At 36.3% G+C, this 13,192-nt stretch overlaps 5 protein-coding genes across 5 annotated transcripts; 4 read left to right on the forward strand and 1 right to left on the reverse strand.

Annotated features, from left to right (window-relative positions):
* Positions 1 to 2,481: 2,481 nt before the first annotated feature.
* MONOS_12715 (Fe-S cluster assembly protein Cia2/MIP18(mitotic spindle-associated MMXD complex subunit)) lies at positions 2,482 to 3,292 on the reverse strand. The gene is made up of 3 exons (XM_067865358.1): positions 3,149 to 3,292; positions 2,829 to 3,080; positions 2,482 to 2,779 (listed from the first exon to the last, which is right to left on the reverse strand). The coding sequence occupies exons 1-3, from the start codon at positions 3,192 to 3,194 to the stop codon at positions 2,628 to 2,630; spliced, it is 450 nt and encodes a 149-aa protein (XP_067721828.1). The 5' UTR covers positions 3,195 to 3,292; the 3' UTR covers positions 2,482 to 2,627.
* Positions 3,293 to 3,426: 134 nt separating this feature from the next.
* On the forward strand, positions 3,427 to 5,183 carry MONOS_12716 (putative Metallophosphoesterase). The gene is made up of 5 exons (XM_067865359.1): positions 3,427 to 3,569; positions 3,627 to 3,700; positions 3,751 to 3,823; positions 3,876 to 4,064; positions 4,147 to 5,183. Exons 1-5 carry the CDS (start codon positions 3,474 to 3,476, stop codon positions 4,504 to 4,506), a joined length of 792 nt encoding a protein of 263 aa, XP_067721829.1. The 5' UTR covers positions 3,427 to 3,473; the 3' UTR covers positions 4,507 to 5,183.
* Positions 5,184 to 7,380: 2,197 nt separating this feature from the next.
* On the forward strand, positions 7,381 to 10,581 carry MONOS_12717 (uncharacterized protein; the record flags this gene model as incomplete). The annotated part of the gene is made up of 1 exon (XM_067865360.1): positions 7,381 to 10,581. The coding sequence occupies one exon, from the start codon at positions 7,381 to 7,383 to the stop codon at positions 10,579 to 10,581; it is 3,201 nt and encodes a 1,066-aa protein (XP_067721830.1).
* A 147-nt stretch (positions 10,582 to 10,728) lies between these two features.
* Positions 10,729 to 11,904, forward strand: MONOS_12718 (uncharacterized protein; the record flags this gene model as incomplete). The annotated part of the gene is made up of 1 exon (XM_067865361.1): positions 10,729 to 11,904. One exon carries the CDS (start codon positions 10,729 to 10,731, stop codon positions 11,902 to 11,904), a length of 1,176 nt encoding a protein of 391 aa, XP_067721831.1.
* Positions 11,905 to 12,114: 210 nt separating this feature from the next.
* MONOS_12719 (uncharacterized protein) lies at positions 12,115 to 13,083 on the forward strand (the record flags this gene model as incomplete). The annotated part of the gene is made up of 1 exon (XM_067865362.1): positions 12,115 to 13,083. The coding sequence occupies one exon, from the start codon at positions 12,115 to 12,117 to the stop codon at positions 13,081 to 13,083; it is 969 nt and encodes a 322-aa protein (XP_067721832.1).
* Between the last annotated feature and the right edge of the window lie 109 nt (positions 13,084 to 13,192).

The following is a 13,192-nucleotide window of genomic DNA, read 5'->3' on the forward strand; positions in this document are numbered from 1 at the left end:
TCTTGGAGGAGAGAAATGAAGCTGGTGAGGGCATACTCGATGGTGGCACATGGGGTCTGTTGGGGTCTGCCACAGACATCAGCATCAGTTCCATTGCTGGCAACGATTTTGTTCTGGGCAATGAGGGGGAGCCAGCCATTATACACTGCATTGTCAGCTTGTCCATTATTATACACTCTTTTCGATAGGGTTGTTGAACCACAATTCTCAAATGGTGATTGGGTGATGCTGCTGCCATTAAAGAACACGTCATTTCCTCTTCCATTTGTTGCGGAATTACCATCGAAGAAACAGAATGTGATGAATTTGAACCCGCTCATCCATGAAAAGGTGTTTGTGCAGCAAAGCCCTGCTCCTCAGCGTGTTGAAGATGCACTTGTCAATTTGTTTATAAACTGACAATCATTAACCAAAAATTGACTCGGTTTATTTTGTGGAGGATTATTGAATGTGAGAGAGCCAGCAGAATCTTTTCCAGAATTTGAGAAGCACTTGCATTTGGTGAACAGGAATTGGCCGTTTGATGGAAAAGCACCAATATAAAAATACCAACCAGTTCCACACCAACCAGATATTGAACAATTTTCGACTTTGTTTTCTGAATGGTAATAAGCAGAATTTTGCTGTGGATTTGTTGTATGGACTGCTCCTCCATGCAACGCAGAGCAATTTGTAAAATTGGATGTTGAAATATCAATTTTAAACAAACAATTGCAGCACAACGCTCCTCTATGATCATCAGTTGAACAATTATTGAATGAGCAAGAAGTGATTGTGAGATTTGCAGTTGCACAATAAACATGAAGTGCACCTCCCCAGGCTCTTCCACCAGCTGTGTTTTCCCATTCGCACCATTTGAAGAGATAGCTGTTCTCATCAAAAGAAGCCAACCTTTCTGGTCTCTTTCTATCGGTTTCATTTTCCAACATGATCCACAGCAGCATTTGATTAAGAACGTGTTTGATGGAGGAAAGATGTGTTGAAGGCAGAGAGAGAGGTGGATGGACTGTTGAGAGAGGGGAGGATGGCTCCATCGATGGAGTTGTGGGTGAGGAGGAGGATGGTTGAGTGGATGGAGAGAGATGAGTTGGAGAATTTTGTTTGTCAGATGAACTCAGAGTTGAAAAACCAGAAAAAACAATTTTTACGAACATCTTTTTGTTTGTCTTCATTTATCTTCACATTTCTCAATCTTCAATCAACTTATTCTATTCGTATATTGTCTTCGTCATCTTCTTCTTATGCATCATATCACTTAGTTTCTTCTTCCTCTTCATTTTCGTCTTCTTCATTTTCTTCATCTTTTTTTATCATCTTCATCATCATCGTCAACATCAACATCATCATCATCATCATCATCTTCTTCTTCTTCTTCTTCTTCTTCTTCTTCTTCTTCTTCTTCTTCTTCTTCTTCTTCTTCTTCTTCTTCTTCTTCTTCTTCTTCTTCTTCTTCTTCTTCTTCTTCTTCTTCTTCTTCTTCTTCTTCTTCTTCTTCTTCTTCTGATACTATTTTTACTTCGTATTCTTCATTTTCTCCAATCAATTCAAAAATAAAGATCATTGAATTATTTCACCTTTAGTATTGCACGTTTTTTCTTCATTCAACAATTCCGTAACTTGGTTATAAACAGACACATCAAATTGAAATGTTGGAAACATGCTAGATTGAAAGGAAAAATGTGTGCAAAGGAACCAAATGCGAAAAAAGTAAAGAAAAAGAAAAAGCTGAAGAGTCTATGAAACATTAACTGTTTGGAAGTTTGAAAAGGAGGATGAGGACGGAAGTGTTTATTTCTATTTCTATTCAATTTCATATAAAGCTGTGCCATTTTGTTTTGAGTTCTATCAATTTTCTTTATCTTTGTATTTTAATTTTTATTTTAATTTAACTTTATTTTATTTTCTTTTTTTATTTATTTTTCTTTAAATGAACAGCCTTTGTCAAACGACGTGTTTGTTATCAGCGCAACACTCTTTTCAGCACTCACAATACAACTCACCAACACCATCAGATTGGCACCTAACTCCATCTGCTGGTGGACTGAGAGAAGAAGAGATCAAATGAATTCATCCAATTCTTCCTCAACCTCTTAAATAACTTCTTCCTCTTCTTCTTTTTCTCATTATTATGATTGTGATTATAATTATGATTATTTTCCCCATCTGTTTCTATTCGTTCTTCTTATTGCTTTTCATTTTATATTCTAAAAAAAGAAAGATGAATATGTATAGTCTGGATAATTTCCTTCTTCGCCTCATTAATGTCCGATGGCAATGCAAATGAATATTTAAGAAACTGCTTCTTTTTGTTATTTCAAAGCAAATAAATATGATTTTGCTTCGTGTTTCTTTCTGATCTTATCTTTTCTTTTTTTATAAAACCGAAATATCTTGCTTTGAAGATATATTTCATATTATAAATATATTTTTTGCTAAAAAGAAAAATAATGTGATTCGTTAAACTTCATTTTAATTGCATTTTTGAATTTTAACGCTTTGTTCATTTTTAACAATTTCAAAAGCAATTTTTTGACTTAATTTATAGAGAATCTATCAAACAACTTAAAATTTTGAAGGGATAAAATTAATTTGCAAAGTAAATAAGGCACAGAGCTGCATCAAAGTATTCACTCACCAGCCAAAATGTCGTGATCCAATTTTGCCCATTCCAGAATATTGTCTTTATCTGCTCCAACAAGACATTTCCTCACGACAGCCCCAAGACGAGGATTTTCCATTGCGGCAGCAACTCTTTCTTTGTCCGCCAATTGCTTATTAACTGAAATGCGATTATAAAAAAAAAAGGAAAATTTAACAAATTCGCAAACCACTTTCTTCGTCTTTGTGGCTTCCTGGATATATTTTGACAAATATTTTGGTTTTCAAAGGAAGAGCTTGCCTTAATCGTGAAATAATTGATAACCCAAGTATCATACACATTGAGCAATGAGGAACAGTTGGAGTAAACGTAACTGTAACAGTTTTCTTTTCATAATTACACTCAATCGATTCAGGTGATATAATGTTAAGTTCTTCAAGAGTTTGGGGATATTCTGGATCATTTATGTATTTTAACAAATCTGAATGAAAAAATGCAAATATTCAAATAATTTCTAAATCATTTATTCCAATACAAATGACAAAAAACTGTAAATATCTTCTTGAGATAAATTTTCCTCATTATCATTCTCCATATATAAAGAAAATTAATATATTTGTAAATAAAAGCTAATAAAATAATAAAAAATATTCACAAGTGCTCTGCGTGAATATATTTCTTCACAATAATTTTTAATTAAATTGTTATAATGGTTATGTTCAAAGAATCATTCATATCAAACTTTCACTTAATTTAAAAAAGATTTATGTGTTTTCTAAAATCAGTTTTAACTTATTTTTAAAAAATGTTGAAATAGTAATTATAACATCAGCGATCTGAATCAGCTTCGAATCGTTCCTTTTCTGTTTTATTTATGTCGAAGGTGTTTTTGATCTCTGATGTGCACGTAAATTATGCGGCTAATTGGAAATGGCTTTCTGAGATTTCTGGACACGAAAACGACATTCTGGTGTGCATGTAACTTAGCATTGTAACTTTCCGATTTACTGGGAGTACTATTTTTTAGCTTGTTGCTGGAGATGTTTCACATGATATTTCAGAACTCGCCAGATGTCTTCAAATGCTGGTAGCAAAATTTAAGTTTGATTATTTTCAAAGTTCAAATGTGGATGAATATTTATATTTTGCAGACATGTTTTTTATACTCCGGGAAACCATGACGTATGGGTAATGGACGATGATAAGCAAGATTCAATTTCCAAGGTATTTTAATATCGTTTATGTTTTTTCAGGATTATAGTTCAATTATTTAAAGATGGAACATGTTTTAAAAATATGCGAACATGCTGGCGTTAAAACTCGTCCAGAATTCCTTGAAAATATATGGATTGTTCCTTTATTTTCTTGGTATGATTCGACATTTGCAATCAGTGAGCCTCTTACAAAGAATGATATTGAAGAACTTAAAGGATGGTCGGATTTGCATTTTTGCAAATGGCCAAAGGTGTGCAATCAAAAACGTTATTATATATGTTACTTTATTTGCTTTATTTTGTCGTTGAAATATGTTTTCTGATTGAAAAAAGGGTTTTAAACCACGAGATATGTATGAACGAAATGAAGACTTTATTCAATCGTTTGATCTCATGGATGCATCACCAATTATATCGTTTTCTCACATGCTGCCTCGGAGGGATCTTTTGCCTCCGCGAGCAGAGCTTGAACATAAGTTTTTGGCACATGTTGTTGGGTCAACTCTACTTGAGTCTCAAATCAAACGCCTTGGTTCAACAGTACATGGGTTTGGACATTCGCATGTAAATAAAGACGTTGTGATAGATGGAGTGCGTTATGTGCAAAATGCAATGGGCTATCCCAAGGAAAGAGAAAGATATTCTTACACACCTCGATTGAAGCAGATATGGCCACTGGAAGAAGGAGAATAATTAGTCTTTGACGTTGACAAAATTAGTTGAAAGATTTTCTATAAAATTTAAGCACATCACCCGTTTTTCACATGTTTGAAATTTTATGTCTTTGTTCAATTCTTTTTTTCATCATTTTTTTTCAGATGTTGTTTATAAAAAATGTTTTTATGAAATGTTTATTTGTTTTGGTTGCTTTTCTATCACTGTTTATTTGATGATAGTTTACACTCGCAATTTTTTAAGCTTATGAAATGAACAACATATTAACTTTTATCCAAACTCTTTGTTCTGGAATTGCAAGTCTTTTGGATAGATTTTTTGCCAATTATTCGTGCTATTTTTAACTGAAAGGAAGGGAAAGGGTAATGGATGTCTCTGTTGAATTATATCCATTTTTATCTGTTTGAGTGGTGTTTTTGAAGATTGAATAATATTTTTCTCATTTCTTTCATTTACCTTATTTGGCAAATTGTTTCGCTTTCCATACGAAGTGATAAATTTGTTGTTCTTTATGAGCATCTACTGCTCGTATTTTTTAAAGTGAAATTTTAATTTAAACAACTATAAAACATCAAATTTTTCAATGATTCTTTGTTTATATCCTTTTTATTTTTATTAACAAATAAGTTATTCATTTCAACCTTTCGAAAGAAATTTATAGAGAGCTTTCATTACTTAAAATAAAACGAATATTTGAAATTAATGTAAATTCGAAAACTAAGAATGCTTCAACGTTTTCAATGAAGCGAAAAATGATTAAAAGCTTGTTTGCATTGAATAGAAATTTATGATATTTGGAAGAGAAAATTATAATAATAATTTAAAAAAATACAAAAAAAAAGAAAAGAAAAGAAAAGAAAAGAAAAAGAAAAAGAAAAAAGATAATTAGATTGAATGGAGCATCAAAGTGTTAACAAAAATCTTTTCAGATCAACTTTAAGAAATTCATCAAAAATGAAGCAAAACAAAAAAACTATACTTAGAAGGGACTGCTTGAAGCTTTTATGCAAAATGATGTGCTTTGTTTGGATTGAAAACTTTGATAGCACTTATTTTTTCCTCAACTTTCCCACTTCTTCCAGTCTTTCTCCTCTTTTCTTCACATTCAATTTCATCAGTGCATACACACGCGCTACAGATAAGACAACAAAAAATATCAGAAAATCAGATCGTCCACATTCGCTATCAATGTGTGAGTTTTACAGTCTTCCTTGAAGATGATGAAGGCATCTTGTTCGAAGGCGCAGAACTCGACTGCTCAGCCTCTTTCCCAATAGCAGTCACAAAAACGAGATAACAGCTTCTTACAAGCAACCATCCTGATCTTGTTCTCTCCGTTGCACCACAAGAAAAAGAATAGAAACAGACACTCACTTCTCTCTTTCTCTTTTTCTCTTTTTCTATCTTTCTTTCTCTTACTCTCTTTCTCTTTCTCTCTTTCTCTTTCTCTCTCTCCTGCTCATCTGACTGTTGAGCCACATCATTTGACTCCGCTCGGAATGACGAGCTCGAAAGACAGTGGTGGCATTTGTGCCTGCCACCAGGAGCACACACAAACAGAGGGAAAGAAGGAGAGAGAAGGGGATGATGATTGTCCCATACTGCATCCGAAGAGAGGAGCAAAACAGAAGACTTGCAAAATGCATGGGCTGAACATTGCAGCTCAATCACAAAAGGAATGGATTGAATTCTCGATTGCTCTCAAGATTATCATTCCCTTTGGAGCTTTTCTGATACTGTCGATGATGATGAAGGAGGTTGTGCAAGGAGGAGGATGATGATGTTTGAGGTGTTCTAGAAGAAGAAGAAGAAGAAATCCTTTTCCTTTCAATCATATCCTTGTTGCTTCTGAAAATATGTTTATGATTGAATGCTAATCCATTTCCTTTTTCAAAACAATGCTGATGAACGATGATCCAGAAAAGTTCGAAAGAATAGTTTCAGTTGCATCTTTCTATTTATCTCCATAATCATCGATGTTGTTTGTTCTTTTCCTTTTCAATCCCTTTTCAATTTGTGAATAACCTTCAACCTGATTATTCTTTCTCATCTTCCCTTCTTCCTTTCTCCAAAAGAAATCTTCCAGCAAATAGAAATCCATCAGACATTTCTCAAATAACTTCCAAAATCCTATCATTTGAAAAAATTAAATAACAAATTCATTTTTTAATGAAAATATTCGAATAAAACAGAGTTTGTCTCATACCAATTGAAAATTGCATCCCTTCCTGCATCTACTTTGCTTCAATATTTATGTCCATTTTCACTCATTCCATTTTTTGTCCTTTTTCCCTTGAACTGAAATTCCATCTCTATCTGTGAGAAAAACACATCAAAAACCCAATCCAAATGCTCAAATAACCTTGTTCCATGCATCCCATCCCTTTTGCCAAAAGTGTCCGTTTCAGCCAATCGACGCAAAAACAATCATTTCTTTCAAAACATCAAAAATCTCTTCAAATAAAAATATCACAAATAATCCACCAAAAGACATACATTTATATGTGATGCAGAATCGCAAAATTTTCAGCACTCAAACCTCTTCCATTCATCTGTTTTCATCAATATTCACATCATTCATTTCTTTCCCAATTGCCTTTTCTCATGATAATACAGCCAACAAAATTATATGCTCCAAATCATGTGTTGTTCCATCCCAGAGGCAGATATCGCTGAACGGAGAGTGACGGCTGAAATATCAGAACATCAACAAAAATGGACGAATCATTCTCTATTATTCATTGGATCATCAATAAATGTTGAAAAATAACAAAGGAGAATATTCATTTTCATATAACAATATGATATTCAACAAAAGTTGAATGATATTTTTTGTTGAAGTGCCCATATTAGTCTGTGAAAGAAAAAAGAAAAGAAAGCAGTTGAACAGGCATGACATTGAAGTTGTCAGAAATATTATATTGTGTGTGGATAATAAGTGTGGGGTGCGTGTGCAAGGGTGCTACAAGTGATGGAGCAGGATTTGTTGAGGAATCAGCGAAAGAAGGAGAATTGGGTTATCTTGAAGGCACATGGAGAGAGAAGGCTCAAAACAACAAAATTGGAGATGGCCATTTATTTGACACACATATTGAAGGAAAAGAAGGTGGAGTAGGAGAAGCCTCGAAAGAGGAGAGAATGATGAAGAAATACACAAAACAATGGAGTGAAGGAAGTGGAGAAATTGGGAAAGTTGAAAAATGGGGTTTTTGTGATGAGTGGAAAATGTGGGGAAAGGAGGGTGTGTGTGGTGGGAGTGGGGTTGAGGGAAGTGTTGTTGGGGTCAATTCATCACTGAAACTGAATTCATTGGGATTGAGGGAAAAAGGTGGGGAGAGTGTGCTCAGGGCATCGGATGGAAGTTCTGTTGAGGTGAGTGGCTGTGTGATTGGAGTTTGGAGAGAGACACCCCCCTTTGATTTTTGTGGGAGCTGTGGACTGTTCACCAACATTTCCCTCAGATCATCTTCAACTTCGTCTTCAACCTCAACTTCAACCTCGACTGAACAGATATTCCCTCCACTTTTCTCTTCAAAAGCAGCGGAAGGAGAGATTCCAGAGAAATGCCACATTTCTGTTTGTTCATCTCATTTCTCTTCTTTTTGTGTGTCTTCTGCTCCATTCATCACATCGCACTTTGCTTGTCTTTCCCAATTAGAATTCTTCAACATCTCCACAAATCCACCGAAAACAACACATCTGGATGAAGGGTTGGGCCAAACATCATTTCTAATGAGTGGATGCACATTTTCATCAGTGTGGGATGTTTATGATGGGGGCATTGTCCCTTCACTGAACAGCCCCTCATCATCCTTGGCTGCCTCGAACACCTCATTTATCAGATGCTATCGCACTCAGAATGTTGCAATCGGCGGGAGTGAAGGGAATCCAACGAAACCAGCGAGACAGCAGATAACAGACAATGGGGCAAATTCGTTCACTTGGTGCGAGTGGAATGGGTCAAAAACCACTGGGTCAGGAACTTCTTATTCAGATGGAACTTCAAATGGTGGAGCAATTTACATGTATAACAAGGCTTCAGGAACACTTTCAGTGAAATTTTGTTCTTTCAACAACTGCACTGCATATTATGCTGGGGGAGGTATTATGTGCTATAAAATCAGTTCAATCAAAATAGAAAACAACTCGTTCAATGCATGTACCACAAATAGAGATGATGGAGGAGGGATGTATTCTGAATCAATTTCGTCATGTGTCAGGATCAGTGGGTGCGAATTTCAGAAATGCACATCGAAAAATTATGGAGGAGGACTTTATCTTCAAACTTTTAATGTTTCTGGATCTTCCTGTATTGGAACAGAAAATGGCAAAGGGGAGAGTGCTTGTGTGTTTGAGTGTTTTTTCACTTCGTGCTCGCTTACAAATTCTTATGGCGGAGGGATGTATTGTTATGGTGTTCCAGCTGCATTCAAAATGAGGAGCCTCCAATTTATTTCGTGTTCAGCAGTGTCATATGGCGGAGGGATGAGATTTTATCCATATCAATCAACACCTCCAAGCAACAACATTTATTGTTATTTCTTTTTCTTCCACGATTGCAGTTGCAACGCTTCCACTCCATATGGCCACGATGTGTTCTTTTATGATGGAAATAATCTTTTTTCATCGAATAACCCGTTCTATGAATCGTATACAACGAATAGTGATGATAAGAGAGTGTGTTATGCTGACAGTAATTGGGTGTATCAGCACACACAAAAGAAGGATTGGCTGAAGGAAGGGATGAAGGATCGGTATGTTGGGGTGAGTGGAGATGACACAAGCAATCTGTGTGGAATGAGTGAGGCAGCACCGTGCAAGACAGTGGGGCATGCAGTGGGGTCGAGCATGGCGCAGCTGAGCTCGACAATCACAGTGCTGGGTGGGAGGCATGTGAGCGAAGAGAAGACGATCAATGTTGGGGAAAAGAAGATTTCTGTTGTTGGGAGAGGGAAAACAATGAGTGTGATTGGGACGAGTGCGCTTTCTACCTCTTCAACAACGCTGTTTAGCATATCTTCTGGTCGACTGGAGGCGGAGCATGTTGGGATCGATCACAACTCGATGAGAAGCTTATCGCCGAGTGTGTTTGTGGTGTCACTGGGGAGCGGGACACTTTCGCTGGAGGATGTTTTGATCGACTCTTCGACATCAGGAGGGAGTGGAATGACGAAGTGTGTGTTTGAAGTGGCACTGAAGCAGCTGAAAATGATTGATGTGGAGATCAAAAATATAAAAATGAGTCAACCACTATTTGCAGAACCATCATCAGCAGGATCATCATCAGAAGAAAGTTTGCTGGGGAATTTGACAATTCGAAATGTGAATCGGACAACAGGTGATGGTGTGGTGATGGCAAAGAGCGTGAAGGCAGGAGAGACATTTGTTGTGTGGAACACAACAATAGAAGGATGTGAGTGTGCGAATGGGAATGGAGGAGGGATAAAGGTTGAGTTGGAGGATTCAACAAGCAAGGTTCTTATTGGAGATTCAACGTCACATGGCGGAGGGGCAACAACATTTAATCAGTGCAAGTGCAGCGGATGCGGAGGAGGGATATTTCTTTCTCTGACAGATGCAGATACGTTGTTTGAGTTGAAAGGAAATTTGATATTTGATGGAAATGAGGTAGAATATGGGAGAAATATGTTCGTTTCTGCATCTGATCTGAACCAGAGTGTGACAAATGAAACATTTGCCTTCGATTATTCATCAATGATAACTGATGAAAATTTGTTTGTGGGGAGTGATGATTTTCATCAAAAAAAGGATTTGTTCATGTTCCTCATTCCGTACAGCTCATTTGAGATATTTATCTCATCGAGTGGATTTGATGTGGAACGTTGTGGAAGTGAAGAAGATCCATGCTTCACAATGTGGAAAGGGATGGAAAACATGAAAAAGGAAAGTGGAATGAAAACAATTCAAATTGAAGGATCAATTGTTATTCGAGATTCATTCAACATGTCCAATTATCAGATCAAAAAGAGTGTGAAGATGGGAGAAGAGAATGTGAAAGCAACTTTGAATTTTGAAAAGGCAATTGGAAGTCAACTGGAATATTTCATGGAAAATGATATTCATCTTGAATAAATGAATATCCAACTTCAACTGTCAACTGGATTTGACAACTCAGCCAAAACAATTATTTCAAACAGAGCTGGCGAGTTGGTGATTACTGGATGTTCATTCCATTCAGAGGCTGAAGTGAACAATGGATTTGATTGTGTATTTGTGGATATGATTGGAGGCAGTGTGGAAATAAGCGATTTGTCGATGGAATCGTGCAATGTTGGAAACAGTATTTTTGTCAATCACGATGCTGAACTAACTTGCCATTTTGTGAATGTTCGAGTGGAATCGTTGAATGAAAGCAGAGAATGTCTTCTTCTGATCAAAGGACCTGAATTAACAACAAAGATAAATGAAGGAGGTGAAGAAATGAGTCTTAACATTGATAATTCATCATTTTCAGGAGTGAAGAGAAGTGACAATGGAGCAAGCATTTTGGAGTCAAAGAGTGAGAATAAGATTTGTTTGGTTGTGAATTCGAGCAACATCACAGAAGACAAAGCAGAAATGAGTGAAAAAGGAGGGGCGATATTCTTCACATTGGGTGCATCAGGATCGATGAAGATGATTAAGTCCGAAGTCAGTCAATGCAGCTGCACCAATGGAAAAGGAGGAGGGGTGTATCTGGCAACAAAGGAAAGAGGAGAATTGAATTTCACATTTGTGGGGATGAAATTCAGTTCAAACACAGCAAGAGTGGGGAATGATATTTTCATTGAATGCTTCAACATCACATCTCAGATCAATGAAAGCCAATTTCAGTTTGATCTTCGAGAGAATCATTATTCACGAATTAATGCGATATATGGAAGAGATGAATGTGATTATCCTAGCGATACAGATCTGATTGAGTTTGTGACTATCCATCAGAGCGATACAATTGTTGTGAGCAGTGCGGTTGGGTCGAATGACAGACAATGTGGAACAAACACACTTCCATGTGATTCAATTGAGCATGGGCTGGTGCATCTGACTTCAGAGCTGATAAGTCAAATAATTGTTGTTGAAAAGAGTACGATTGATGGAGAGATAAATCTGGAGGAGATGAGTTTGAGTTCGAAGAGCAGGGAAATGTGCAAAGTTGAAGTGAAATCAAACATTGGAAAAACAAGAGAGACATTGGTGACAACAAGAGAAACAGTCTCGTTGGTGAGAGTGAATTTTGTATTTGATTCGAATTTCGTCTCTTCACACGAATCACTGATATCACCAGAGGGAGGGATTCTTGAGATAATAAATTGCTCATTTGACTCAAAACAATCGGCTGGAGAAGGAAGAATAGAATATGCAAACATTCCATTTCACATTATCAACATGGAAAAAGGAGAATTACAACTTGATTGATGCACAATATCAAATCTCATTCTTCATGAGTCTGCATTGCATCTTTCATCGCTACTTCCATCGGTGATTGATTCTTTAACGATTAACAATTCAACAATAGAAACCTCTTTGATAGATATTAATGAATGTGGACAATTAACAATTAAAGATTTCAAAACAGAAAATATCTCAGTTGAAGGAAATGAAGAATTATTGATATCTTGCCTGTCAATGAAAAAGACAATTCAGTTGACAAATTGCACAATTGGTGGAGTCAGTTCAAAAACCGCAAAAGGAAAATTGATAAAACTGGAGAATTGCACAGATGTGAAAATGGACAGTTGCATTTTTAATGGAAATTCAAAGGAAAGAAACGAGAAGAATTTGAATGAAGGGGAAGAGATGTGCAGATGGTCAGGATCTCTTGTTGATGTTGTAAAGAGTTCTTTAATTATGAAAGACACAACAATCTCGAATTCACCAGAAGGTGGAATAACAATGAGTGGGGGAAATGTGATAATTGAGATGGGGTTATTTGAGAACAATAATCCATCGATTGAAAAATATCCATCATTGAGAAGGAATATCATCTGTTCTGTTTCAGGAATATTGGATGCGATGAGTTTGAAAGGAGGAGATGGATTGGAGAGAAATACATCACTTTGGATGTTGAATGAAGGGTGCAGTTTTGAAGGGATTGTTTCTGAGAGGGATTCATCATTCTTCATTCCAGTTCCGGAGAGTGTGGAAGCAAAAGAAGAGACAGATAGAATGAAATTGATATTCAAAGGAATGCTTCTTGTTCCATGCAATCTGTCATTCTCAGTTGTGAAGAGGAAGGGAGAAGAGAAACAAATTGAACATTATGATTTTGATTCAAATGGATTTTTATCGGAAAGAGAAGTTGAAGGAAGTGTTGCAAAAGATCTCATCAGTGGTTGTGGAGATGAAATCGAGGTGAGTGTGCATATTTTGTTTGGGAATGAAGAATCTCCTTCATCAACACAGCCATTTATTCTGAAGAATACAAGCGAAGCAAAGACAAATGGAGATGAAAGGGTTGTTGAAGGAGGAAACAAGTCAGTGCCTTATTGGATTATCATTGTTGTTGTATTTGCAGTTTTGTTTTTGATTGTTTTGATTGTATCTATTGTTGTAACCATTCGATGGAGAAAAGCAAGAAAGAGAACAAAGATCTGAGAGAAATTGTGAATGACAACATCAGAAAGGATCCGAAGGCGTTTGAGATGGTGACGATGGAGATGTCACCTGAGGAACAATGGAAAAGTTCAAGAAGAGATTCAAACAG

This window comes from Monocercomonoides exilis (assembly GCF_001643675.1).
Source record: "Monocercomonoides exilis strain PA203 chromosome Unknown scaffold45-810774, whole genome shotgun sequence".
NCBI lineage: Eukaryota > Preaxostyla > Oxymonadida > Polymastigidae > Monocercomonoides > Monocercomonoides exilis.

Bases quoted from the DNA above. Each gene is read 5' to 3' on its own strand.
- MONOS_12716 (XM_067865359.1), top strand. From the start codon at position 3,474: ATGTCGAAGGTGTTTTTGATCTCTGATGTGCACGTAAATTATGCGGCT. The intron at 3,570-3,626 runs GTGTGCATGTAA...ACTATTTTTTAG, and splicing joins GACACGAAAACGACATTCTG to CTTGTTGCTGGAGATGTTTC. The intron at 3,824-3,875 runs GTATTTTAATAT...AATTATTTAAAG, and splicing joins AGCAAGATTCAATTTCCAAG to ATGGAACATGTTTTAAAAAT.
- MONOS_12715 (XM_067865358.1), bottom strand. From the start codon at position 3,194: ATGGAGAATGATAATGAGGAAAATTTATCTCAAGAAGATATTTACA. The intron at 3,081-3,148 runs GTTTTTTGTCAT...TTTTTCATTCAG, and splicing joins ATCTCAAGAAGATATTTACA to ATTTGTTAAAATACATAAAT. The intron at 2,780-2,828 runs GTTTGCGAATTT...ATCGCATTTCAG, and splicing joins CCACAAAGACGAAGAAAGTG to TTAATAAGCAATTGGCGGAC.